This window comes from Podarcis melisellensis, assembly GCF_964234715.1.
Source record: "Podarcis melisellensis genome assembly, chromosome: 17".
Lineage (NCBI taxonomy): Eukaryota > Metazoa > Chordata > Lepidosauria > Squamata > Lacertidae > Podarcis > Podarcis melisellensis.
The window spans coordinates 33,013,673-33,041,535 of NC_138534.1; the positions used below are offsets into that span (position 1 = coordinate 33,013,673).

Below are 27,863 nucleotides of genomic sequence, written 5' to 3' on the forward strand. Positions count from 1 at the left end.
AAGCTGCTTCTGGCGAACCAGAGCAGCACACAGAAACACTGTTTACCTTCCTGCCGGAGCGGTAGCTATTTATCTACTTGCACTTTGACGTGCTTTCAAACTGCTAGGTTGGCAGGAGCAGGGACCGAGCAACGGGAGCTCACCTCGTTGCGGAGATTCGAACCGCCAACCATCTGATCGGCAAGCCCTAGGCTCTGTGGTTTAACCCACAGCGCCACCCGCGTCCAGCTACTGAAGAAATTGTTGCTGTTTTTTGTGTTGAATATATGCTATATGGTCATTTATGGACTGAATAGGTATCTAAAGCCATTTGCACATGCAGAAGGTAGGCACCCTATAGAAATGAGCAAACCAGTGATATTTTAGGGAGTTGGTGGGGCCCATTACTTGCATCACAGGAGCCTACACAACGCAAAACACTGTTGCTGTATGTAGGTTTTATTTGTTTTTTATCTTATATTTTGGAAATGTACATCCAGTTTTTGCCCCTTTAAATTTTTTTGGGCCCCCAAGAGAGTGGGGCCCTAAGCTATAGCTTGTTTAGGTAAAGGTAAAGGGACCTCTGACCATTAGGTCCAGTCGTGGCCGACTCTAGGGTTGCGGCACTCATCTCGCTCTATAGGCCAAGGGAGCCGGCGTACAGCTTCCGGGTCATGTGGCCAGCATGACTAAGCCGCTTCTGGCGAACAAGAGCAGCGCACGGAAACGCCGTTTACCTTCCCGCCAGAGCGGTACCTATTTATCCACTTGCACTTTGACATGCTTTCGAACTGCTAGGTTGGCAGGAGCAGGGACTCAGCAACGGGAGCTCACCCTGTTGCAGGGATTCGAACCACCGACCTTCAGATTGCCAAGCCCTAGGCTCTGTGGTTTAACCCACAGCGCCACCCACGTCCCTATATCTGGGCACTGGTTACAGTATGTGTTTTAAGTTGAAGGCAAGTCCTGCTCACTTCAGTGAGACTTCCTAGGGAGGTTTTTAAGGAGAGGTTGGATGGCCATCTGACATGGGTGCTTTAGCTGAGATTCCTGCATGCCACGGGGTTGGACTAGATGATCGTCAGGGTCCCTTTCCAACTCTTTTTCTGATTCTATGTGTAAGAGCGCCCTCTGGCGGCTGGCTAAGCGCATGGCGGCCAGTGCAGAAGGCCCCGCGGGAGCGAGGGCTAGAAGCGCGTGAGTCGCTGGTTACCTGGGCAACCGAAACAAACAGGGGCGCGCCAGCAGAGCGCGTGCGTGTCTTCTCTCTCTCTCTTTTTTTTTTGCAGCGGGGAGATCTAGAAGAGGCGCCTTCAGTGCAGGATGGTTCAGGCAGAGGAAGGTGCGTGAAAAGAAGACTCCGCAGAGCCGCAGTTCCTTTCGGGAGAAAATCCTGGCACCTGGAGGAGTTTGCCTCTGCGCATATGCAGAGTGCATATCCTCTCTTAAGAGAGCAACGTTGTTGTTTGGGGGAAAAAAGGGCTTAAAGGGGGGGTGTTTTGTGAGCATTTGCAGAGCGCGCTCTGTTTCCAACTTTCTCAGCCAATCGCTCGGAGCAGGAGCAGAAAGTTCCCTTTTCTTTTTGGAAATATTTCCGTTTTATCGGAAGGAAAGTAGAAGAATACAACGGAAACAATGTGGGCGAGAAAGAGACCACCCCTATTGAAAAGTGGTCTTCCCCGCAGAAGGCCATCTGCTGTCCAGCAAACCTGGCTTCTGTAAACCTGCAGCTATAGGGGGAAAGTGGGGCAGCTTGGCCCTAGCAGGCTGGTGTTTGTAGAGGAGGGAATGAGATACTTTTCCCTTTCTTTCCACATCTGCCCAGGATGCTACTGAGAGAGAGAGCCAGGGTAGTGGCCAGATACAAAAGAGGATAATGTCCCTGTAATACTTATGCGGAAGTAGTAGTATGGATAGATGGCGGCTAACAGATTGAGGTTGAATCCTGACAAGACAGAAGTACTGTTTTTGGGAGACAGGAGGTGGGTGGGTGTGGAGGATTCCCTGGTCCTGGATGGGGTAACTGTGCCCCTGAAGGACCAGGTGCGCAGCCTGGGAGTCATTCTGGACTCACAGCTGTCCATGGAGGCACAGGTCAATTCTGTGTCCAGGGCAGCTGTCTACCAGCTCCACCTGGTACACAGGCTGAGACCCTTCCTGCCCGCGCGGACTGTCTGGCCAGAGTGGTGCATGCTCTGGTTATCTCCCGCTTGGACTACTGCAATGCGCTCTACGTGGGGCTACCTTTGAAGGTGACCTGGAAACTATAACTAATTCAGAACGCGGCAGCCAGACTGGTGACTGGGAGCGGCCGCTGAGACCATATAACACCGGTCTTGAAAGACCTACATTGGCTCCCAGTACGTTTCCGAACACAATTCAAAGTGTTGGTGCTGACCTTTAAACCCCTAAATGGCCTTGGTCCAGAAGGAGCGTCTCCACCCACATCGTTCTACCCAGACACTGAGGTCCAGCACTGAGGGCCTTCTGGCGGTTCCCTCACTGTGAGAAGCCAAGTTGCAGGGAACCAGGCAAAGGGCCTTCTCAGTGGTGGCACCCTCCCTGTGGAACGCCCTCCCACCAGATGTCAAAGAGAACAACAACTACCAGACTTTTAGAAGACATCTGAAGGCAGCCCTGTTTAGGGAAGCTTTTAATGTTTGATGTATTACAGTATTTTAATATTTTTTTGGAAGCTGCCCAGAGTGGCTGGGAAAGCCCAGCCAGATGGGCGGGGTATAAATAATAAATTATTATTATTATTATTCAAAGTAAGGTGCAAGTCAGACAATCCAAATCCTGTCCTATGAAAGTTGTCACTTCTCATTGTATAGAATTTCTAAAAAAACAACAACAGCCTCATCCCAGTATACCTGAAGGAGCACCTCCATTCCCATCACTTAGACCAGACACTGAGGTCTACCTTCGATGGTCTTCTGGCGGTTCCCTCACTGCGAAATGTGAAGTTACAGGGAACCAGGCAGAGGGCCTTCTCGGTAGTGGCACCCTCCCTGTGGAACGCCCTCCCTTCAGATGTCAAGGAGATGAAGAACTACAGAACTTTTAAAAGACATCTGAGAGCAACTGTATTGTAAAGTTTTTTATGTTTGATGTTTGATTATATTTATTATGGGTTATTGGGTTGTTGTTTTCATTTTGATTATATACTTTGTGGTTTTGTGTTCTGGTTTTGTTCTGTGAGCCGCCCTGAGACGTCCGGGTATAGGGTGGTATATAAATTCAATAAATAAATAATAAATAATAATAATATATATGCTGTAAGTCGCCCAGAGCGGCTGGAGAAACCCAGCCAGATGAGCAGGGTATAAGTAATAAAATTATTATTATTCTTTTATTTATATGCTCCCTATCTGACTGGGTTTCCCCAGCCACTCTGGGCAGCTCCCAACGGAATATTAAAAACACAATAAAGCATCAAACATTAAAAACCTCCTGATTTCAGCTGGGGTAGGTGTATCTGGGGCAGTGTGTGAATTCAAAAGGTAGAATTGCGTTCTGACAGTGTACCCTGGTTCTCATTCCGATACCCTGATATTCAAGGGAGAGGCTGGGTTGCCAGCAGTCGCAACATACAAAATGCCAAAGCCATCGCTTTGCTGGAACAAAGTAACCTTTAATTAGGTGGAAAAACGCCTTGTAAGTTAAAAGTCAGTGCACAGGGAACATTTGTTCTGTATGTAATTGCTGGTAATTTGAGGTTTGAGTGCACAGGTTGCAGACATTAAAACCCACCTGCTCTTTCTCCTTCCTTTGCAGTTTCTCTCCCTGGTTTTCAATCAGGTGAAAGGTAAGAGAGAAATTCCAGGGCCTCTGTGGTTATTTGCTCCAAATTCTGTAACCATCGCTCACTTTCTCCTTGGCTGCAGCTTCTTAGACAAGCTTTCTGCTGCGTGTGATTTTAATTGTTGCTTGTGACATGCATGTTACAATATCTGGCCTGCAAGATATTTCAGCAACACTAGAAAACAAAAATGAGAGGAGAGCAGAACTCACGCATTATAACCCCACCTGTAACTTCTACATATTAATGACGTTGGGCAAAGTATATGAATAATGATTTCACTTATTTTCTTTCCCAACAAAATCTTACTCGATGCCTGTTATTAGGAATATATTGTTTTTCTTGTTGAGCCCTCCCGATCCACTGTTGCACCAGCCACAAAACTTGTGGCACCTTAAAGAGGCTTAAAGCATTTATTTACATTTGTACCCCATCTCTCCTCCATAGAGCTGAAAGCAGAGTATGTGGTTCTCTTTACCCATTTTATTCTCAGCGCAATCTGAAGAGTAGGCTGAGTAGCAGCTGTTTGTCCATGGAGGTGGGAGGAGGGACAAGGGCAGGTGATGATACTGGCTATGATACTAGATTTTCATTGGGGTGTAGTCCTGGGGAAGAATGCATATGACAAATAGCAAATAAACCCGGGAGGGCTTCCTGTATCAAGCAAGAAAAGGGTGTGTCGGAATTCTCCTGTCAAAGTAATTATTTGGCAGTATGTTTAGGTTTGGCTCTTTTCTAATGCACTCCCTCCCCATTTACACTGTCCCACATAAGAAAACAAGAACGTATGCAGATAAATTCAGTGGGGTTCACTCCCGGTTTAGTAGGCGTATTGCAGCTTTACTTTCTCATGTATGTCAGGCTGATAGCTCAGTCGGAACCATAGCTGTCAACTTTTCCCTTTTCTTGCAAGGAGTCCTATTCGGAATAAGGGAATTTCCCTTAAAAAAAGGGAAAGTTGACAGCTATGGTCGGAACAGTTTGAGACTCTTCGTCTGAGGGTTGTGCGTTCTAGCCCCACTTTGCAGGGTGCTGGGCCTCCTCGAACCCACAACCCTATAATTCTATGATTCTATACTCCTTAGTAACATTCTAGGACCGCCTGTGCACCTGAGCCCAGTCACAAAAACTGCTTTATATCTTTCAACTTATAGGTGTTGGATTTTACAGCAATGATGGAAGCAAACCTGGAAGCAAATCAGGAAGGAATAGGAAAAAGGTATCTGTTTACATACAGAGTTTTGGAGCTACCTTGGCCAGTTTCGTGGTTCTAGATTACGCCAGTCTGTCATTACTAGCACATCAACAATCTGTGCTGGCATCGCCACACAGTTTCTGCCTGACTGGGCTAAGTACAGCCAAATATCTGGCTAGAGGGCGGCCAGCAAAATAGGAGCCTGGTCACCTGGAAATCCTTTGAAGAAAGTTAACTGTAGGAAGGGTATTTTAAAAAAATATTGCCGGGATCTGTTGGAAATAGAACCACAAAACTCATCCATAGCTGGGTCTTAGTCTCTAGTTGGGGCTGCCTGTACTTTTGCCTTGTGTGCTTGTTGTTGTTGTTGTTTAGTCGTTTAGTTGTGCCCGACTCTTCGTGACCCCCTGGACCAGAGCACGCCAGGTACTCCTGTCTTCCACTGCCTCCCGCAGTTTGGTCAAACTCATGCTGGTAGCTTCGAGAACACTGTCCAACCATCTCGTCCTCTGTCGTCCCCTTCTCCTTGTGCCCTCCATCTTTCCCAACATCAGGGTCTTTCCCAGGGAGTCTTCTCTTCTCATGAGGTGGCCAAAGTCTTGGAGCCTCAGCTTCAGGATCGGTCCTTCCAGTGAGCACTCAGGGCTGATTTCCTTCAGAATGGAGAGGTTTGATCTTCTTGCAGTCCATGGGACTCTCAAGAGTCTCCTCCAGCACCAGAATTCAAAAGCATCAATTCTTCGGCGATCAGCCTGCCTTGTGTGCTACAGATGTGCAATATCAGCCTCTGTGATTGATAGACGGTCTCAATTACAAGGAATTCCTAGATCCTTGATCTCCCCACCTTGCCAGGTCAACAGCTACTCTCAGCAAGACTGTGGGATGAAGAACGCCCCACCCACACCAGGTCTGGCCCCTGACTGCGCTGTACTTAACTTCCCTGCCTTTTTAACAAAGTGCTGAAAAGGGAGGGAACACAGAGCTCTCTCATTCTCTCTTCCTCTCTTGGTATTTACTCTCCTGCCCCTGTCTGTCAAGAAAACATCATCATAAGCCCTGCTTGGTTAGGACGCTGTTTGCTTATAAAAAGTGTCTAGGCTTGTCCTGGCTTGAAAAAAAGGCCCATCGCCTCAGACGCAAAGGTGTCTCTCAATGAAGCCTTTGCCTAGGAGCAAGTTTTGTACATGACGGAATGACTTTGGAGTTCAAATGTAATTAGCTAAGTCCATTATCAGGTGTTTTTTTTTTTTGTTTGTTTTTTGCATCAAATGAACATAATAACCTGTCATATTCTTGTCAGTTTTCTGTAAGCGTTCTCAAGGCAGAGCAGTAGGAACAGGGAAGTAGGAATCCAGGAACTTTCAAGACTCTAGCCTGCTTCTGGAAATGCAAATAAAAAAAGTAAAACAGAATAAGCTCTTTGACTGGAATTCTAATAAGAACATTTTGCATAGACTGCCTGGTGTTCTGATCCCAAACATTTGCACTGGTATAATATGCTTGCAAGGGACACGGGTGGCGCTGTGGTCTAAACCACTGAGCCTCTTGGGCTTGCCGATCAGAAGGTCGGCGGTTCGAATCCCCGCGATGGGGTAAGCTCCCGTTGCTCAGTCCCAGCTCCTGTCAACCCAGCAGTTTGAAAGCACACCCAAAAGTGCAAGTAGATAAATAGGTACTGCTCCGGTGGGAAGGTAAACGGCATTTCCGTGCACTGCTCTGGTTTCAGTGTTCTGTTGCGCCAGATGCAGCTTAGTCATGCTGGTCACATGACCTGGAAAAACTGTCTGCGGACAAACACCGGCTCCCTCGGTCTGTAAAGCGAGATGAGCGCCGGAACCCCAGAGTCGTCCGCGACTGGACTTAACTGTCAGGGGTCCTTTACCTTTTTTTAATATGCTTGCAGTCTTGCTTGCCTTGGTAGAGGTCCCTGTGTGTGGAAATGCATTTGCCTGATTAGAATGTAGGAAATTGTACAAACGTAAGAGTCACATTGTTCACCACACCAACTTTGGTTTCTGGCCACACTCGCCATGAGGTGTCCCAGAGAGGGAATACGGAAAAGAAAGGTTTCTTATCTCTGGCAGGGAACTTACAGTTTATGCACGGTGGTTTTATCCACCTATGTGTTTCTTGTTTGTTTGGCAACTGTACAAGTTTTCAGTTCCAGGTTAGAAGAGCTTGCAAAACCAAAGGAGATCAAAGACGCGTGCAACTTTTTCCGGTAAGATTGCGTGGCTTCCTAAAGGATGTGAATCACAATAAGAATTATTCGCATTTGGCACCTTAATGTGCTCATTGTCGTAGGCCTCACCCGCACTATGCATTTAAAGTGGTTTCATACCACTTTGATTCCCTCAAGGAATTCTGGGAACTGTGGTTTGGCCTCAGAGAACTACAATTCCCAGAGTCCCCTGGGAAGAGGGATTGAGCATTAAGATTTGTCCTTCAAAGTGAGGGGAATGTGAGGAGAGTATGGGCCTCCTAACATCTCTCAGCACTCTTAAGAAACCAGTTCCCAGGATTCTTTGGGAGATGCCATGATGGTTGAAAGTGGTATGATAGTGCTTAAAATGTATAGTGCAGATGGAGCCATAGCTGTCACAATTATCTTATGACAGACTTGTACTAAAGACCCATATTATCATCTCTATATTTTACATCATTAGCGATTGATAGCAAGTACAGGCTTGTGGTGTAGAGGTCCCAAATATTTCTCTTTCTGTATATTCTGGATGGGTAATGAATTTTGGAGAAAATTAGATTGGACGAGGTGATCTTGTTTATTGGGTAGAATATTATTATTATTACATGATCTAGAGATGATTTTGGGGGAGGCAATTGAAGGAGAATCAAACTGATTTGGACCAAGATCTGTTGAGAATTGAATTGGGGGGTAAATGAATTGATTGGGTGATTTGGAGTAGGGTGAAAATTAATTGAATAATTTATATGGGCTGATTTGAAAGGCAAATTAGCCTGCCTCCTGTGACATTTTAAACCTAAATCTGCATTTATACTTATTTATTTATTACATCAATATCCCACCTTTCTCCTTCATGGAACTGAAAGTGCAAGGATGCTGCTCCATGGACCTTCAAACTGTGCCCTTGACTCAAATTTTAAACAGTTTTATAGCCTGGGGTATTATGGGTAGCTTGAAAACCATCAGAAGCTTTATTTGAAAAGATATTTAGTGGTCCTTTTGACTATATTTGAAAGTGCTGGTCACCATGGTTTCAGCATTTCGGCATTTTGCTTTGGAGTGACTCTACCCTCATTGGTACATTTCAAGCTCACTTCGGTTGGATTGCTCCAAAGTAAGTACAGTGGTTTAGGGATGCGGGTGGCGCTGTGGGTTAAACCACAGAGCCTAGGACTTGCCGATCAGAAGGTCGGCGGTTCGAATCCCCGCGACGGGGTGAGCTCCCGTTGCTCGGTCCCTGCTCCTGCCAACCTAGCAGTAAGAAAGCACGTCAAAGTGCAAGTAGATAAATAGGTACCACTCCGGCGGGAAGGTAAATGGCGTTTCCATGCGCTGCTCTGGTTCGCCAGAAGCGGCTTAGTCATGCTGGCCACATGACCCGGAAGCTGTACACCGGCTCCCTCGGCCAATAAAGCAAGATGAGTGCTGCAACCCCAGAGTCGGCCACAACTGGGCCTAATGGTCAGGGGTCCCTTTACCTTTACCTTTAAGTACAGTGGTACCTCAGGTTACAGACGCTTCAGGTTACACACTCCGCTAACCCAGAAATAGCACCTCAGGTTAAGAACTTTGCCCCAGGACGAGAACAGAAAGTGTGCGGCGGCAGCAACGGGAGGCCCCATTAGCTAAAGTGGTACCTCAGGTTAAGAACAGTTTCAGGTTAAGAATGGACCTCCAGAACGAATTAAGTTCTTAACCCGAGGTACCACTGTACACTGAGAACATAAGAACAGCCCTGCTAGGCCCAGTCAAAGCATCTTGTTCTCACAGTGGCCAACCAGATGTCTATGAGAAACCCACAACTTGGACTCGAGCACAACAGTACCCTGCCCGGTTGTGATTCCCAGGAACTGGTGACCTCCAAAGGAATACAGGGTTTAGGACCAGGATACTTGAAAAGCAGTGTCCCAATGCCGTGTCTTATCTGAGACAGTGACCAGGCTTAGAATTTCCTGTTTGTCTGACTCCATCATTGTTGATATTTTTGCACCTTCTGGCTGTGAGCACAAGGCACTGAGGCCTGAATTCTATTTCTGCCTTTTTCCCTTGAAAGAATTTTTGGCTTTACTTAAACAAAATAAATGATTTTTTAAAAAATAGTACAGTGGTACCTCAGGTTACATACACTTCAGGTGACATACGCTTCAGGTTACAGACTCCGCTAACCCAGAAATAGTGCTTCAGCTTAAGAACTTTGCTTCAGGATGAGAACAGAAATTGTGCTCTGGCAGCGCAGTGGCAGCGGGAGGCCCCATTAGCTAAAATGGTGCTTCAGGTTAAGAACAGTTTCAGGTTAAGAACGGACCTCCGGAACGAATTAAGTACTTAACCCAAGGTACCACTGTATTGCTTTTATTTCCTGCTCTTAGCTGTCTCAAAGATCTTGTAAGGTAGACAGAAAGTGTGGGATATATGTATAAATTAATGGTAGCCAGCCAAATCGGTGAACCACAGCCATCAGATGAGTGACCTCCCATTGTAAAATCACCCTTAATCAGTTTGCTCCCAGAAAGTCACAGATCTTTATAGATGATTTCGGGTGAGAACAACTATAACAGCGTACGTGTGTGTGAGTGATTTGCGTAATATAAGATGCTTAATGTGATAACCTATGGTTGTGTGCAGGAGTTTCTAACCATGGTTTGAGTGGCACTTTTGTTTTTATTCGCAACAGTAAGTTAGTCTGGGGAAACCAAGATACGATATGGCCCCTTTCCTCACGTGCTCTGATGTGTCGGCCAACTTCAAGAGTCTTAGGCCTGGCAAAACCCAAGAAACTAGATGCAAATCTCCCGCGCAGGTTTGTCACTCTTACTTTCCCTTATTTAAAAGTGTACAGGAGCTGACTGGGTTCAGGCCAAGATCAAGGATTGTACTTCTCATTCCCTGTGGAGCTTTGGATTTGTGCTTCCTCAACAGCAGCTTCCCATGCTGTTTATAGCAAGCCTCTTTTGAAACCAAGCGGAAAGGTTTGGGAGGAATAATATATCATAATCATAATAATTTATTATTTATACCCCGCCCACCTGGCTGGGTTTCCTCAGCCACTCTGGGCGGCTCCCAACCGAATATTAAAAACACAATACAGAATTAAACATCAAATGCTTTCCTAAACAGAGCTGCCTTCAGATGTCTTTTGAAAGTAAGATAGTTGCTTATTGCCTTGACATCTGGTGGGAGGGTGTTCCACAGGGCAGGCGCCACTACCAAGAAGGCCCTCTGCCTGGTTCCCTGTAACCTCACTTCTCACAGTGAGGGCATCACCAGAAGTCCCTCGGAGCTGGACCTCAGTGGAAGGGTGGGATTTGAAGTTGTTGTTGTTGTTGTTGTTGTTATTGTTGTTGTTGTTATTCCTTGCTATATGGCATGTTAGACTGCTCATCAAAGCTCATCTGTTTAAGGCAGATGTGGGGAAACGTGGGACCACCGCTGAACTACAAGTCCCGTCTGCCCCAGCAAACATAGTCAGTGGCCAGGGATGATGGGAATTGTAGTTCAGCACCGTCTGGAGCACACACGATTTAATGGCTTCCATTTGGGACTGTGCATACTTTGAAATGCGTCTGTGATGCTGTGAGACAAGGAGGCTGCTGTATCTTCTCCCGCTTAATCCCTGCGCTGAGGCCTTCTCTCCTCTCCAGCACCCACTGTGACAAGCAGGACTCTAGGTGTGCCGCATGGCAGATGGTGTGGGAGACAGACAATACGCTGTGGGTGTCAGTACGCCTTTGAGCCGATGCCGACAACTGGGCTCCATATCTGGATCTGCCCCGACCGGGCTAGGCGACTGGAGCACTTCCAGAGACCTTCCAATCCTGGAAATCAGGTCTAAGTGCCCTGGACCCACAACTGTCCATTGTGAGCACCAGACTCAGCAGAGTATGAACAGCACGGAAGAAAGCTGTGAAGTGTTAAGTTGTGGGTGAACATATCAGACGATACAGCGATTCTTCAAACAGCTCTTGTTTATTCACAGGCCAGGACAGAACAGAACTGAAGGGTTCAGCCAGCCTGCTTATATAGAGCTCCAGTGCAATGTAACTGTAACAACTTTCTAAAACTATCCAATCACTGAACCTCACTTTCGATCCCTTATTTGCATAACTATCTACAGTATCCCCCTGCTGGCCCAGGGCGAGAACTTCAGTACATAACATGAAGCATAACTTCTTTTATTTCTAATAGCTACTGCAAATTAAAACTAAAGAGCTACTGGCTTGCATGAGTGTTACAGCTCTCACTCAGCCATCTAATCTCTACATAGATAACACTCAGACTCCCCACAGAGTCAGGCAGGAGCGGAAGAAGTGAAGAGCGGTTTTTGCCCCCTCCTTTCTGAAAACATCAGGAGATTCTTGCAATGGGAGGGGGTGAAAATATCAACAGTGGGGAGATGGGTAGCAGAAAGCTACAGCAGCTGGCAACCCACACCACACCACTGGCAATAAGTGGTGCTGCTGTTTTTGGTGTTGCTTCTGAGATTAGATTATTATGCGCTGCTCCAAGACCATACCTGCAGTGGCAAAGGAAGCCACTCAGGCACCTGGAGCGAACCGCCCATAGGGGCGAAGCGAGGGTGGGGCGCACCACGGGGCCTCTGGAGTCTGCCTGCCTCCTGTAACTCAGCCGCCCTACAGCAGGGGGAGGGAAGGCAGCGGGCGGACTATTTGGGCAGCGCGGAGCCTGCATGTGCCCAAGCCACTGCCTCTCTCCCAGGAAAGATGCATGGCTCAGGCACGCTGCAGGCCACGTGGTGAGTGTCACCTCACATTTTGTCCCCCGCCCTCAGTGGTGACACCCAGGACGGCCCACACCCATCACAACCCCCTTCCTCCGCCCCTGCGTACCTGTATCAGAGAAGTGAGGTTACAGGGATCCAGACAGGGGGCCTTCTCAGTAGTGGCGCCAGCCCTGTGGAACGCCCTCCCTTCAGATGTGAAGGAAATAAGCAGCTATCTTATCTTTAAAAGACATCTTAGGGAAGTTTTTAATATTTAATGCTGTATTGTTTTTAACACTAGATTGGAAGCTGCCCAGAGTGGCTGGGGAAACTCAGCCAGATGGGTGGGGTATAAATAATTTATTATTATTATTATTATTATTATTATTATTATTATTATTATTATAACTGTCTTCATGGCAATGTCCTCTTGCCAGTGCCTTAGAATTCCCAGGATTCTTTGGGGGAAGTCCTAACAGTGATATAACCCTCCCAATATATATTTTGCAATGAAGACTTGCCCAAAATTGGCCACTGCTTTCCTCAAGTGTTGGCCTCCTATTAATATCACCTTCCGGCGCTGCAAAGGTGCCTCTCTAGGTGAAGTGAAGAAAGTCCAGCATGAATTATTATTCACAGCGTAAATAATAATAAGGGCATTCAATATTAATTTTGTTTCTCCGTCAACAACTGGCAGGCAGAAGGGAGAGATTGTGAAAAGGGTGTCGCCATTATTCTCGGTTGCCAAGAGATCTGACTCACCAAGCAAGCAGCTGTTTGTGCTGGAATTGCAGGATGTTTTAATTTGAATTCCAGGACCAACATTGGGGCACTTTTGACTGCCAGCTCCTCAGGCACAGTGGAACAATTCATGGAATGATTTAAGCACAGTCTTTATAGTGCTGTGGGTTGAACCACAGAGCCTAGGACTTGCCGATCAGGAGGTCGGCGGTTCGAATCCCCACGACGGGGTGAGCTCCCGTTGCTCAGTCCCAGCTCCTGCAAACCTAGCAGTTCGAAAGCACGGCAAAGTGCAAATAGATAAATAGGTACCGCTCCGGCGGGAAGGTAAACGGTGTTTCCGTGCGCTGCTCTGGTTCGCCAGAAGCAGCTTAGTCATGCTGGCCACATGACCCGGAAGCTGTATGCTGGCTCCCTCAGCCAATAAAGCGAGATGAGTGCCACAACCCCAGAGTCGGCCACGACTGGACCTAATGGTCAGGGGTCCCTTTACCTTTACCTGTATATAGTGCATATTCCATGCCTTTGTCTTGCCCCCTAGATTCCTGTTTGGGGCAAGAAATATCAATTACAAGTGAATGTGTGCATATAGAACAAGTGTTGTCATATCAATGGCTGTGTGTGTGTGTGTGTGTGTGTGTTGCCTTTCAGAGGGATACAGAAGTAGTGCGGAATACGCTGGTGGCACAGAATTCAGCCTCCTAATAATCTCACCCCCCCCCCCAAGAAAATTTCTAGCCAAGATGGCTATATGTTTTTTCAATGCGTAGGACAGTGATGGGGAACCTGTTCCACTCCAACGGTTGCAAAGGAAGGGTTTTGGGGAATTTGCAGGCAGGCACAGACCATACAATACCTGTTTGGATGAAATGACAAATAATAGGTTGCTGCAAACCAGAACTGGAGAAATCACTGCATGCAATGAGAGGAGGAAGGAGAATAAGGGAACACAGAAGTCCAAGGTCCGTTGTGGCTTCTTAATACAGCGCCAGCCAGTTTGGCACTATAGCTGAGCAGAGATTCCTAGAAAAGCAGGCTTTAATAAATTGCCACGATTCCCTTTTAAGTGGTTGTGTGTCTTTAATACATCTGTATTCAACTTGGATGTTCTTTTAAATCAATACACTTTTTAAAAAGTGGGAATTTATTTTTTGGTTAAAATAACCATTTAAACTCCCCGTTCCCCCAAATGATTTTTTTAAAAAATCCACAATGGTAGAATGGAGAAGGCTAGCCTAGAACCCTTCCCTTTCTGGATGGTTCAGTTGTTCATATTAATCATAAGAAGAAGCCCTGGGCTCCTTTGGGGGGAGGGGAGTGGGATATAGATATAATAAATAAATTAAAGAAACCACGACGTAGAACCAGGTTGAATAAAATAAGGTGGAACTCACACTTTTGACTTGCTGTTTGAATTAATGCCCAGCTCTGCCTCCACTGACGCCTTGCGGTTTCTTCAAGGTCCATCCATTTGTATAGCTGTGGCCGTTCGTCTGAGATCTGGCACCGCCCTCCTGGATTATATTCTATCATCCCGAGCCAACGGATATTACACCTAGCAGAACCTAGAAGATGCGCAGAAATGTACCTGAAACAAAGGTGAGAGACTCGTGCTGCCAAGTGTGTTGATTGCTGGGCTGCGTGTAGGTTTCCAACACAGAACTCGTTGAGGATCAGCTTTCCAAGGAAGGGTGAACGGTTTTCTTAAAGTGTGTGCTGAGATTCGAAAACAAAGGCTATTCGCACTCCCCACCACAGAAATGTGGGAGTTGCCTTCAGGATGGTGTGGTCCCACAACACACCTGCAGAGTGTTTGGGAAGGAACCATGTTGGAGAGGCCATTGATCTGGTTCCTCCTCACATGAATTGCAGACTTCTTCCCAGGCAGACAGTGTTTACATGGGAGGAAACTATATACCGTATTTTTCGCTCTATAGGACGCACCCGACCACCGGACGCACCTTGTTTTAGAGGGGGAGAACAAGAAAAAAAAATTCTCCCCCTCTCTGCTCAGCGCTCCCTGAGCTTGTGGGGCTGGCGGGGGGGGGGTGGAGCGCCAACCTCAAAGACCAGGTCGGGGAGCAGCGCAAAGGCTTCCCACTGCCCCTCCAAGCTTGTGGGGCTGGCACTGGGGGGAAGCGCCACCAGCCTTAAAGATCCCTGAAGCCTTCGGAGCACAGCGTAAGTTCCCACTGTGCTCTGCAGGCTTCGGGTTCCTTTTGCTGAAGCCAGGAGAGTCTTGTATGAATGCAGCTTCAAAAGGCAGAACGGGAATGGATAATGCGTTACGGATAATGCAAACATAATTATAGACAAATCCTCAGAGACCATGTCCTGCTTTGGGTGTCACATTCCTCAGGAAATAAAATATTAACAACATTATATCTTACTTTCAAAATTACTAAACCCCTGGTGGCAGAAACTGGGCAGAGACTGAGCGGAACCCAGTAACTTATAAGGGGAGTATCTTCTCTGTGGAGAAAGCAGTCATATGGACATGTGCAGTTAAAAAATTAAAAGTGAGTTTTAGTTAAAGGTGGTCCCTGGGCCTGAGAAGGTAGAGCTTTAGATCATACGGTCTTGACAATCTCAGACCGTCCAAGTGTCCCTGTTTTCCAGGGGCAGTTCCTGATTTAGAGAAGCCGTCCTGGTTTTTTATTTGATACCGGAATGTCTCTTTTCCTTCGGATGTCCCTATTTTCATCAGAGATATGTTGGAGGGTATGGAGTTTTCCGATCCCCTGAGCCGTCTGTATAGGGAAGTTTTTAAAACGTTTTATTATGTTTTTATCTATGTTGGAAGTTGCCCAGAGTGCTTAGGGCAACCCAGTCAGATGGGCAGGGTATAAAATAATAAAATTATTATTATGGAATGGGGTGTCCCTATTTTCATCGGGGAAAAGTTGGAGGGTATGCAATCTTCTCCCATTTTTCAACTGCACTTTCCCACAATTGCAAGTAAAAATTGAGGGAGAAGTATAAGCGTAGAAAGAGGTGATGTCATGGAGAAAAACCGAAAGGGGAAAAGGATCCGAGCAGATGGAAATATGAAAATCTATAAATGGAAACCTGCAGTTCCTTCTTCAGCGCGCATGCACACACACACACACACACACAAAACTATGGCCTAAATCCTGAACTGGCCCAAATCCCTTTCAGAACCTCTATGCCATCTTTACAATAGCAAGAAGCAACTGATACTTTGGAGGGGTGGACTTTTCATTTGAAACTAGTAAAATGCCCATGATTAAGATAGGAGGGGTGGTCTCATGAAAGAATGCCATTTATATTGGACCCCTCAGGAAGTTGACACCAGTCAAGCTGCCAAACTTACAGTACTTCATTTTCTATCGCACTTGCGCACAGGCAGAACATTAGTTGCAGGAACAGCAGCTGATTATCAGCACCCACTAACAGTTTGTATCTTGTGATACAGAAGCCTAATTATGTTCACTTCTTCTCTTGATACGCAACTCAATAACATTTGGACCCTGTCCATTTTGTCGGCTTGCTTTTTGGCCAGAGTCACAGCCTGCCATAATTTTTTGCCATCATTTCTCTGTACAAGCGCTTCAGTCGTTCATCATATACACGGTAGTACTCCCTCCTCACGTGTTTGGACCTCTTTTCGCTGATCTGCTGCCAGTTGAGCGAGACGGTTGTCTGCTCCCCTGTTCCCACCAGCTATAAAACTTGAGGGTGAGGCATGAAAAAGAAAGCAGCTTAGCAGAAGCAGTGGGGAAATTGGAAAGATCAGAGAAGAGGCCTAGGGATGGGAAGAGAACTGCTGCTAAACTCCCTTCATACACAGAGATCTCGGCCTCTTGGTCTTCGTCTTTGAAAGAAAGAAGGCAACGCTTTGGTGAGGGGGTAACCCGTCCCTGGACTGTATGAATTGCAGGGGCTCACATGACTGAGTGGGTGATAATGGAGAGAGAAATCCCTGCACATAGAAAACAAGCATGTCAGGACGGCTACATCCCTTCTCTTTAGCATCTGGTTTTCTGTGTGTAAGGAATTTGGTATGGAGGAGCATTCAAGTTGCAAGGGACCCAAATATCATACCCTCCAATGTTTCTCCAATAAAAATAGGAAGGTCCTAAAGAAGAAGGAGGAGGAGGTTATTGTGGTAAAGGATCCCTGGGTGGTTAAGTCCAGTCAAAGTCAACTATGGGGTGTGGTGCTCATCTCACTTCAGGCCAAGGGAGCTGGCATTTGAGTATGACTAAACCACTTCTGGCGCAACGGGACACTATGACGGAAGCCAGAGCGCGGAAATGCCTTTTACCTTCCTGCCGCAATTGTACCTATTTATCTACTTGCATTGGTGTGCTTTCGAACTGCTAGGTTGGCAGGAGCTGGGACAAAGCAACGGGAGCTCACACCGTCATGTGGATTCGAACCACCAACCTTCCGATCGGCAAACCCAAGAGGCTCAGTGGTTTAGGATACAGTACCACCCATTGTTGTTGTTGTTGTTGTTGTTATATTTATACCCCACACATCTGACTCGGCATCTAACATATATAAAAACATAATAAAACATTTAAACTTCCCTATACGGAGCTGCCTTCAGATGACTTCTAAAGGTTGTATAGTTACTTATCTCCTTGGCTCGGGAGTCGCATAACTCCATACCCCCCCAACACTTCTCCGATGAAAATAGGGCCATCCTAAGGGTTAGGACATTCTGGGATCAAATCAGAAACTGCGATGGCTTCTGTAAATCCTAGATTGTTCCTAGAAAATAGGGGTACAGTGGTATCTCGGGTTACATATGCTTCAGGTTACATACGCTTCAGGTTACAGACTCCGCTAACCCAGAAATAGTACCTTAGGTTAAGAACTTTGCTTCAGGATGAGAACAGAAATCGTGCGGCCGCGGCAAGAGGCCCCATTAGCTTAAGTGGTACCTCAGATTAAGAACAGTTTCAGGTTAAGAACGAACCTCCGGAACGGATTAAGTACGTAACCAGAGGTACCACTGTACTTGGATGGTCCAAAATAGCAGCATTAAGTGATGAAGATCAGAAGCAGATTTATACATTATATGTTGTTTAATGTACGGCCTAAGTCATTGCACGATGACAGTACACAGTCGGGGTTTTGAGGAGGAACACCAAATGGATTTTCAATCCTAGAGAGGAACGTAGAACTCAGCATAAGGCCTGTGTGCGCACTGTACCTTTTAAAGCACATTTGGAGCGCATGATTCCCCTCAAGGATTCTGGGCCCTGTAGTTTATGCCTCACAGTTGCAGTTCCCTGCTAGCCTTGGGGCAGACGGCATGTGTTTCAAATCTGCTTTTAAGGCATAGTGTGCAAGCAGCCATATTTACAAGGACCAGAAGGTAACACTGCTCTGTCAAGCATTACACAGTGAATGCTCACTTGAACAGTGTGGCAGAAAAGGCCACAGAGGCAGATGAAGCAACGGTAAATCAAAAACATTTTCAGAAACTTTAACATGCGGTTGAGACTTGATATGATTTTTCTTGCCTGTGTGTCCTTCCAATCACCCCATGGCAGGGGTGGGGAACATTTTCCAGCCCAAAAGCCGCCCTCCCTTCTGGGCAGCCTTCCAGGGCCAACATGCTGAAGGCAAGAGAGGGTGGAGTGCCGAATGCGAGTTTTAGCTCTGCACCCGGGGCGGCATTCTTCATGCTCCCACAAGGCTCTCTCTATCCTCCTTCAGCCAAGCAAGCACAAAGCATGGGCAGAGTTAATGGGCACATTCCAGTCAGGCAAAAACGCCCAAGGAGGGTGCATGGCTGGGACAGTGAAGGCATGTGACTCTGGCCGCATGTGACACCTGAGCATGAAGTTATCCTATTCTGTGGGGTAGGGGACAATGTTGTGTAGTGGTGAGTTTATATTGTGGTTGGCAGTCGCAGAATCATATAATTGGAAGGGACCCCGGAGGCCAGGTCGTCCTCTTATATACCTGCTGGGATTGACAAGGCATCTGACCCTCACCTGAATCTCAGAGCTCTCCTGTCGCTGCCTCTGATTAGTTATCATTTAACTCTAGGGGGAAATAATTAGCATCACACGTCATGTGCATGGAAGTTGAGAATTCCTTTCCACCTTAAGGAACGGGCATGTGGAATTGTTGCGTGTCACATGTCTGTTTACATTCCAGCACAGCTTGCTGGGAACTTCCCTTTGTGTATAGCTTTTGCTTTTGCTGTTCTCTCCGAGACGACATGAGAGAGAGAGACGACATGTTTCTTTGTTCTGATTTATGTTTAATAAATCTGTCGCTGTAGCATGACTTACGCCTCACGCCTACTTCTGTGTGCGCAGTACACTCTGCTAATTGCGTGCCCTGGCTTTTGAAGTTCGGGTCACTCATTTACGTCAGAGCACGGGCCGATGGAAGGAGACGTCCGAGCTGGGCTTGCTAGCTGGCCTCCCTGCCCCTCTGCATGTCCACACCCCTTGCAATAGAGGAATCTTAACTAAAGCATCCAGGACATCTAACCTCCAAGGAAGGAGAGCTCTCCACCCTCCAAGAGAGACCGTTCCACCATTTAACAGCTTCTTCCTGATGTTTAGTCAGAATCTCCTTTCTTGTAACTTGAAGAAATTGGCTCAGGTCTTAGCTTCCAGAGCAGGAGGAAAGAAGCTTGCTCCATCCTCCATGTGGCAGCCCTTTAGATATTTGAAGATGGCTGTCATATCTCCTCTCAGTCTCCTGAGGCTTAACATGCTCAGATCCCTCAACCGTTCCTCGTAAGGCTTTGTTTCCAGACCCTTGATCATCTTGGTTGCCCTCCTCTGCACATGTTCCAGCGTGTCAATTTCCTTCTTTCATTGTGGTGTCTAGTACAGTGGTGCCTCGCAAGATGAAATTAATTCGTTCCGCAAGTCTTTTCGTCTTGCGAGTTTTTCGTCTTGCGAAGCACGGTTTCCCATAGGAATGCATTAAAAATCAATTAATGCGTTCCTATGGAAACCGCCTTCAGACCAGGTCCGGGGACAGTCTGTCCCCCGACCTCTTCTGAAGGCTGGCGGGGGGCAAAAGTCTTTGCTTCCCCCCCCCCCGCCTGCCTTCCCGGGACAGCGGAGACTTTTCCGCTGTCCCGGGGCGATCTTAAAATGCTGGCGGGCGGCAGCGAAGGCTTCTCTGCTCTCCCGGGAAGGCAGGCAGGGGGTAGCAAAGACTTTTGCCCCCCGCCAGCCTTCAGAAGAGGTCCAGGACCTCTTCTGAAGGCGGGCGGGCGGGCGGCAAAAGTCTTTGCTCCCCCCCCGCCTGCCTTCAAAAGCCGTCCGGGGGCTTTTAAATCGCCCCAGGACAGCCCTGGGGCGATTTAAAAGCCCCCGGGAAGGCAGGCAGGGGGGACAAAGACTTTTGCCCCCCGCCCGCCTTCAGAAGAGGTCCAGGACCTCTTCTGAAGGCGGGCGGGGGGCAAAAGTCTTTGCTCCCCCTGCCTGCCTTCAAAAGCCATCCGGGATAGTGGGAAGCGCTTCCCTGCTATCCCGGACTGCTTTTAAAATGCTGGCGGTGGGGAGCAAAGCCTTTTGGCCCCCGCCGGCCTTCCTGGACCTCTTCTGAAGGCCGGAAGGGGGGGGGGAAGGCTTTGCTCCCCACCGCTAGCATTTAAAAGAGGTCCCCGGAGATTTCCCTATGGGCTTTCTTCTTGCGAAGCAAGCCCATAGGGAAATTCGTCTTGCGAAGCGCCTCCAAAACGGAAAACCCTTTCGTCTAGCGGGTTTTCCGTCTTGCGAGGCGTTCGTCTTGCGGGGCACCACTGTACTGGACACAGTCCTCCACTCTGGCCTGACCAAGGCAGAATAGAGTAGGACTATTACTCCTCTTGATCAGGGTACAATACTTCTGTTGATGCACCCTAGAATATCATCCGTCTGTTATATCTGTCTGTTATTATTGTTATAACTGTGTGTCTCAAGAGATAATGGAGTGTGCCTCCGAGAGTGAAATCAAAGCACTGCATTAGCACCTCCCTGGGTTGCAAGCCTGGGCATTGTGTATGGAGGTCCTGGGCTCTCCCAGATATCAAGACCCACCTCTCAGCTTCACGGATGTGATCCAGAGGAAAGCAGAGCATTACATTTGGCACCAGCTTGGCTGTAGGTGTTGATGGAAAGAGGTGTACAAGGCGTCATGCAACCGTCTTAGGGACTCTGCTCTAGATTTGTGAAGGGTTTACTCCTTAGTCTTTTCTTCCTGAAGATATCCTGCAAGGCAGCGGAGGTTTAGGATCAGAGTTTTATTTTTCCTAGATGGGCTATCTTCCCAGGTTGACGAACCCCATCTGCCCCACTCTACACATGCAGAAACCTTACTCTATGGTCTCATCTGCTCCATCCACCAGAGCCTGTCTTCGCATGCAGGGGAAGCCCTTAACTCACCCAGGGTGTGAGACCCATCAGCTTTCCTCACCTGGTTTAGCCAGCCAGTCAAAGTCGTTCTTGGGGTGTGGCCGCTGTTGCATGGTGACAGCTGAGTGCAGGGCAGGGACCAAAGGTGGACAAATCTCATAAAGCAGGGACAACCAACTCCTAAGAGACTGCGATCTACTCACAGAATAAAAAACTGGCAGTGATGTACCCCTTTTGGGGAGATCATGGAGGGCAGGGCGAGGGGGCGGGGCCTGATTCTATTTTACCACCACTGAGGAAAGGGAACCAGCGATTGACTGTGATCTACCAAAACCTCCCAGGGATATACCAGTAGATTGCGATCGACCTGTTGGACATCCCTGTCATAAAGGATCACACACTTGAAGTACCAACACCCCAATACACCCCTACACCCCTGATTTTATATTAGGTGTAAAGGTAAAGGGGGACCCCAACTCTGGGGATGCAGCGCTCATCTCGCTTTATTGGCTGAGGGAGCCGGCATACAGCTTCTGGGTCATGTGCCCAGCATGACTAAGCCGCTTCTGGTGAACCAGAGCAGCGCACGGAAACACCGTTTACCTTCCCACCAGAGCGGTACCTATTTATCTACTTGCACTTTGATGTGCTTTAGAACTGCTATGTTGGCAGGAGCAGGGACCGAGCAACGGGAGCTCACCCCGTCGCAGGGATTCGAACCACCGACTTTTTGATCGGCAAGTCCTAGGCTCTGTCGTTTAACCCACAGCGCCACCCGGGCCCCTATATTAGGCGTAGCCAGTGCTAATTATTATTATTATTATTATTACTATTATTATTATTATTATTATTATTATTATTATTATTATTATTATACCCACCTTGTTCTCTTATAATGCCAATGGCGCCCACCTGAGAGGTGCCGGAACTGAGTTCCGGCGAGTTCCTGCTAGAAAAAGCCCTGGGTGTCGCATATAAAAGAGCATTTTCAATACACACATCACTATAGACATTATATAAATATTACGCTTGCCACTCGCATCTATGAGTTGCAGCTGTGTCAGGTAGCTATAGAACTCGCATCTAGCTACACGCTGGTGGGGAGTGGGTTGTGGGAGCAGTTAGGAGTTTCCAGGCAGTTGCTAATGGTCCCCTGTTTGTGTTTGCTTGCAGGCCCCGCAGTTCCCCGCAGTGGCCTGTCAGCAGCGCAGCACTTTGCTGGGAAGCTTCCCCAAGGATTTTGAACCTCTCACATCCGCGAAGCCTGCCCTCATCCTTCTCCTTTCCAAAAGAGGTAATCAATGATGATGCTGAACCAGAGAACACCACCAACAATGACAATTTCAACATAACCAACCAGCTACAAAAAAAAATCACTTCTGGTTTGGGGCTCCATGCCCTCTGATAAAGTGGCCCAGGATAATGGGAGGCCTCTGTTGTTAGGTAATGTGGAAATATGGAGGCTGATGTTGGCTGAACTTTCAGCCCATGCAAGAGGAATGAAGGAGGAGGAGGCTGAAAATGGTGGCAGTCTTGAGTGCTGAAATATTGCAGGGGCCCAGGTAAGCCCCACCCCCATAATCACATGGCACGATGCACGCACATTATTTGAATGGCAATGCCCATCAACTTTGTGGTGCCCGGCCCTTTCAGATGTTTTATTGCGGGTGCCAAAGCTCCCATGGCCCCTAGGAGTTTGCTTCTCTACTGGTATAGTATGGCCTTTATTCCATATCCAGCAAGCTGATTGCAGAACTGAAATGATTCAGGGCCTTTCTATGTAAGCAGCACGCACCCAAACACCTCCTTTCATTCTCCGACTCATCCTTCTTTCCTCTTCCTGTCTTGATGCAACACACTCCCACTCTGTTCAGCTAAAATGGGTGGCCAGCCTTCCTGTTACGTAAGATTTCTTACACCAGGGTGACATTACGCAGCCACACATTTAGTAATGCGTAAAATGGGATAAAAAATACTACAGAGCGGACTGCCAAGGCTCCTCCCTTTTTTGCAGACGTGGGCAGAAGCAGTTCTTGGTTATAGCTGTTTCCACCCATAAAGGGCAAAAAAGCTGAAGAGAATGTGGAAGAAGCCATTTTCTCAATATGTGTTTTTGTGTGTGTGTACGTAAAAGGGACAGTTTCTGAGGCACAAACCTCAGTGGCGTAGTGTGAGGGGTGCAGGGGGGGCCAGCCGCACTGGGCGCAACATCTGGGGGTTAGGGTTAGGGGGCGCAAATCCACGGGTTAGGGGGTGCAAATTACTTGCCTTGCCCCGGGTGCTGACAACCCACGCTACGCCACTGACAAACCTGTTGCCCAACCAGCTATTCCCTCTTCCACGACAGAGAACAAGCCACCTGCCGTTGATACTTCCTCTGCACATTCCCCACCCCCACCCCATGGCTGGGCAAGGTAGGCCCCTGAGGTACAAGCCAACTGTCAAAATGGCTTCTCTCCCTCTCCTCACATGTCATGAGGCTGAATATGCCAGCCCTTATTTCAAACGGGTGGACAGACATCCCTTCTCTCTCTTGTCCCATGTGGGGAAGAAACAAGCTGAGAAGGCAGATTGGTTGGCCCAGCCTCCATGTGGATTTAACAGGCCCCGCAAATAAAAATAAAAGGCTAGTCATAAAGCAATCAAAAGACTCCCCTGAATGCAAATTACATTTGCAAAGAGGAAGAGGAATATCTGGACTGTATCATAGTGGGGCTAAAAGGGCAAAAGCCCAAATTGGGTTCCCCACATGGACAATATGTGATTTTAAAAAAAACAGAACTGCATTTTAAAGGCACAGCTGAATAACAACAATGGAGCACTGGCCTGAGCTGTCAAGGGTACTCCTCACCAAAGGAAGGTACCCAGAAGATAAAAAGGTAAAGGGACCCCCGACCATTAGGTCCAGTCATGACCGACTCTGGGGTTGTGGCGCTCATCTGGCTTTACTGGCCGAGGGAGCCGGCGTACAGCTTCCGGGTCATGTGGCCAGCATGACTAAGCCGCTTCTGGCGAACCAGAGCAGCGCATGGAAACGCCATTTACCTTCCTGCCGGAGCGGTACCTATTTATCTACTTGCACTTTGACGTGTTTTTGAACTGCTAGGTGGGCAGGAGCTATCCCCAGGTCCGCACTTTATGGGGCAATTGCAGCAACAGGGGAGCACTTACTCTTTACCAGTTTATGTACCTTCCCCTGATGGGCTGTGAACAACGCAGCCAGAGACTATGCCTGCATGGCAACTTCCTCTGCTCTTCTCTTTTCAGTCCCCTCCTGGTTCTGGGAGGCAGTGGTGCAGGAGAGGGTGGGGAAGCACCTGGCCCTTCACTTGCCTGATCTGCCTCTTCCTCCTCTTCCTCCGACCCATCCTGTTCTCCACCCTCCAGCTCTGAAGCTTCCCATGCCTCTTGACTCTTGCTTCTTGGCTGGTGCAGTTCCCCGTAGATCACTGACCCCCTCTCCCAAATCAGACTCCAGCTCCACTTCTCCTGATGCACATTTGACTGTGTTCTGCAAGCCCCTGACCTGAGAGGTCGTTTGTGCATTACGGTGTATGAAATAATGTGCTTGAGGTTGTTACGGAAAAATCTAGGTGTGAGGCTGCTCAGTCACCCAGCTGGTCGGGCAGAGCCCGCGGGTCCCTGCGGAATAAAGGAAGGATTCCAGCCAACCGGAGCAAATAGCTGTAGACCAAAGTTTATTGCGTAATAGGTTCAAAGAGCAAATTTGAACCCCAAGGATGGGGACTTTTAAAACTTTCCCACCATATCCCAGAATACAGTTCGTACAGCATTATTGCCACATCATTGCTACATCACTGACATGCCACAAAAGGGGAGGGGTTAACCTTGGCAAACATATCCAGACAAGTCCTTGGTACAAGATTAGCATAAGCAGACATGGCAGGGCAAGACTCAGGTATAAGATTAGCATAGACAAATATGTCTTAAGTACCCACCACCCAAAAGTACAATAGAAGTTCCTTTGCATGTCTGGAGTCTGAGGCGAGTCAGGTGATGAGATTTGGCTTCCCTTGGCTAACAATGAGCCCAGCAATTGTCACCTCTGGGAACTTCCTGGAGTCCTTTTCCAAGGGGAAAATAGCTTTGGAATGGCGGAAACTGGGAAAGGAGATGATTTTATATTATTTTTAAAGCTAGGTGACTTCCGTGAGCTGTCAAGTTGAAAGGATACATTTAGGCATAATATTTGTAATATTTAATTTAAAGATGTGCCCCCCCCCCGGTAATTTCCGTAACGGAGGTGTTTTGTCTTTGCTCTTGTTTGTAACATCTGTTTTAAAATTAAAAAACTCCTGTTTTCTGCTTTGTTTGCTCTGTGCAGCCTGAAACGCGTGTTAGTAGGTCTGCAATGCATGCTTCGGCATCCGCAAGAATTATAAGCATTTCCCGACCGGTGCAGAAGAGAGAAACCTTGTGCTATGACAGCAGATACAAAGAGGCTCCGATCCGACACGTAATTCTGTTACTTTGGTTCTTTGGGATTTGAACTTCAGCCCCTGCCTTGTTTTTCAGGATTGCTTTTTGGAGAAGGGGAGAGCGGGGGCGGGGAGGAGTAAAGACACCCTAAATCTTTGATGAAGCACCTGTATATTCTCCTAGTTTTGTTAGGAATATACAGTGGTACTTTGGTTCTCAAACTTAGTCTGTTCCGGAAGTCCGTTCCAAAAACAAAGCGTTCCAAAACCAAGGCGTGCTTTCGCAAAGAAAGTAATGCAAAACGGATTAATCCGTTCCAGACTTTTAAAAACAACCCCTAGAACAGAAATTAAACATGAATTATACTGTCTAACGAGACCATTGATCCATAAAATGAAAGCAATAAACAATGTACTGCAGTCACACAAACAATCCATCGGTAGCTGAACTGGGTTCCACCAAGTAACAAAAACAAAAGAAAAAGAGCCGCGAAAACAAAAACGCAAGATAAATAGCAAAAACATACAGACCTCAGCGTAACACTCAAAACGGAAGTGTGGCACTCAGAACGGAAGTGTAACTCGCAAAACGGAGCATGTTCAGCTTCCAAAAAAAAGTTTGCAAACCGGAACACTTACTTCTGGGTTTGCAGTGTTTGGGTTCCAGGTTGTTTGAGTACCAAGGTGTTTGAGAACCAAGGTACCACTGTACTGAATTTAATCAATTGTGTGCTGTTCAGCAACAAACACTCCTGCTTTGTTCCACAGGTGACCCGGGCTGCCTTGAATGCGGTGGCAAGTCCTAGGATAATAGAGCTTGCGAGAGCGAAAGCACTGGCTCCGGGGAGTGCCCCTGACCGTCCCCCTGAGTGGCCTGTCTCAGCAGCGGCAAAACATGCTGTGGCTTCGCCTAGACTTGGTGAACTTGCTCAGCCTGTCGCAAGGTGGGACTTCCTGCGATGACTTGATGAATATGTTTCGCTTGCGCTCAGAGTCTGGTTGATTCTCAGATTTGAGGTGGGGGAGGGCAGGAAAGAAGGGATCTGTTACCATCTTCCTCTGAGGTGCATGGCTTCACCCAGAAACTCCAGCGGGTGCAGAATGCCACAGCAAGACTCCTTACGGGGTCCCAACCGTGGGATCACATTCACCCAGTGCTTTTCCAGCTGCACTGGCTCCCAGTGGAGTACAGGATCAGGTTTAAGGTGCTGGTTTTAACCTTTAAAGCCCTATACAGCCTAGGACCCTCGTACCTATGGGACCGCCTCTTCTGGTATGCCCCACAGAGGACCTTACGGTCTGCAAATAACAACACCCTGAAGATCCCAGGCCCCAAGGAAATTAGACTGGCCTCGACCAGAGCCAGGGCTTTTTCGGCCGTGGCCCCGGCCTGGTGGAACGCTCTCCCACAAGAGACCAGGGTCCTGCGGGATTTGACAACTTTCTGCAGGGCCTGCTAGACGGAGCTGTTCCAACAGGGCTTTGGGCAGGATGCAGTTTGACTTACTTTCCTTTGTATAAAAATAAGCCTGAAGGACTCCACATGGCTCTTTAAAGGGAGCATGGCTCTTGGGGGCTTTTGCGGGAGGTGGGGGAAGGGACAGAGCTGTGCTCTGTCTCTACCCCCACCTCCCACAAAAGCCAGGGATAGCCGCTAAGGCAGAAGCTAAAACAGCTAGAGGGAGCCCTGCTCCTGCCAACCTAGCAGTTCGAAAGCACATCAAAGTGCAGGTAGATAAATAGGTACCACTCTGGCGGGAAGGTAAACGGCGTTTCCGTGCACTGCTCTGGTTCACCAGAAGCGGCTTAGTCATGCTGGCCGCATGACCCGGAAGCTGTACATCGGCTCCCTCGCCCAATACAGCAAGATGAGCGCCGCAACCCCAGAGTCTGGACTGGGGTCCCTTTACCTTTACCAATCCCTACCCAGCAGGTATAACTTCAGGGTGGGATTGTTCTGTTACTACTTCAGATCCATTTTGTATCGCAGATCACTGTTTAGACTGACGACTACCTTCCCCCCGCAGGGCCGCGACCCAAATTGTCCAGTTTAACCCAGAAGCCTTTGTGGTGAAGGAGACTGCTAAAAATGCATATTGCTCAGAAAGGGTCAAGGAGCTAGCGAAGCCAACCCAGCGCTGAGCTAATTCATCAAATGTACCTACCTCTCTCTACCTCCCAGGACCTAATTTTAAATAAATTAGGAGAATAACTGTGATTGCCTTCCTCTCTTTCTTTCCGCCACTATCTTGGGCGCACCGGCATACCCTCCAGCATTTCTCCAATGAAAAGCAACACCCTATTCCAAACCTTCCAACATTTCTCCAGTGAAAAGAGGGATGTCCTAAGGGAAAGCAGTACATTTCGGGATCAAATCAGAAAGTGAGACCGCTTCTGTAAATCCGGGACTGTCCCTGAAAAATAGGGACAGTTGAAGGG

At 47.8% G+C, this 27,863-nt stretch overlaps 1 protein-coding gene across 1 annotated transcript; it reads left to right on the forward strand.

The window, feature by feature from the left end:
- Nucleotides 1-1,270: 1,270 nt before the first annotated feature.
- Nucleotides 1,271-27,642, forward strand: SPMAP2L (sperm microtubule associated protein 2 like). The gene is made up of 9 exons (XM_081894941.1): nucleotides 1,271-1,321; nucleotides 4,936-5,000; nucleotides 7,138-7,197; nucleotides 9,854-9,979; nucleotides 14,102-14,239; nucleotides 22,159-22,279; nucleotides 25,331-25,462; nucleotides 26,193-26,368; nucleotides 27,452-27,642. Exons 2-9 carry the CDS (start codon nucleotides 4,954-4,956, stop codon nucleotides 27,564-27,566), a joined length of 915 nt encoding a protein of 304 aa, XP_081751067.1. The 5' UTR covers nucleotides 1,271-1,321; nucleotides 4,936-4,953; the 3' UTR covers nucleotides 27,567-27,642.
- Nucleotides 27,643-27,863: the final 221 nt, after the last annotated feature.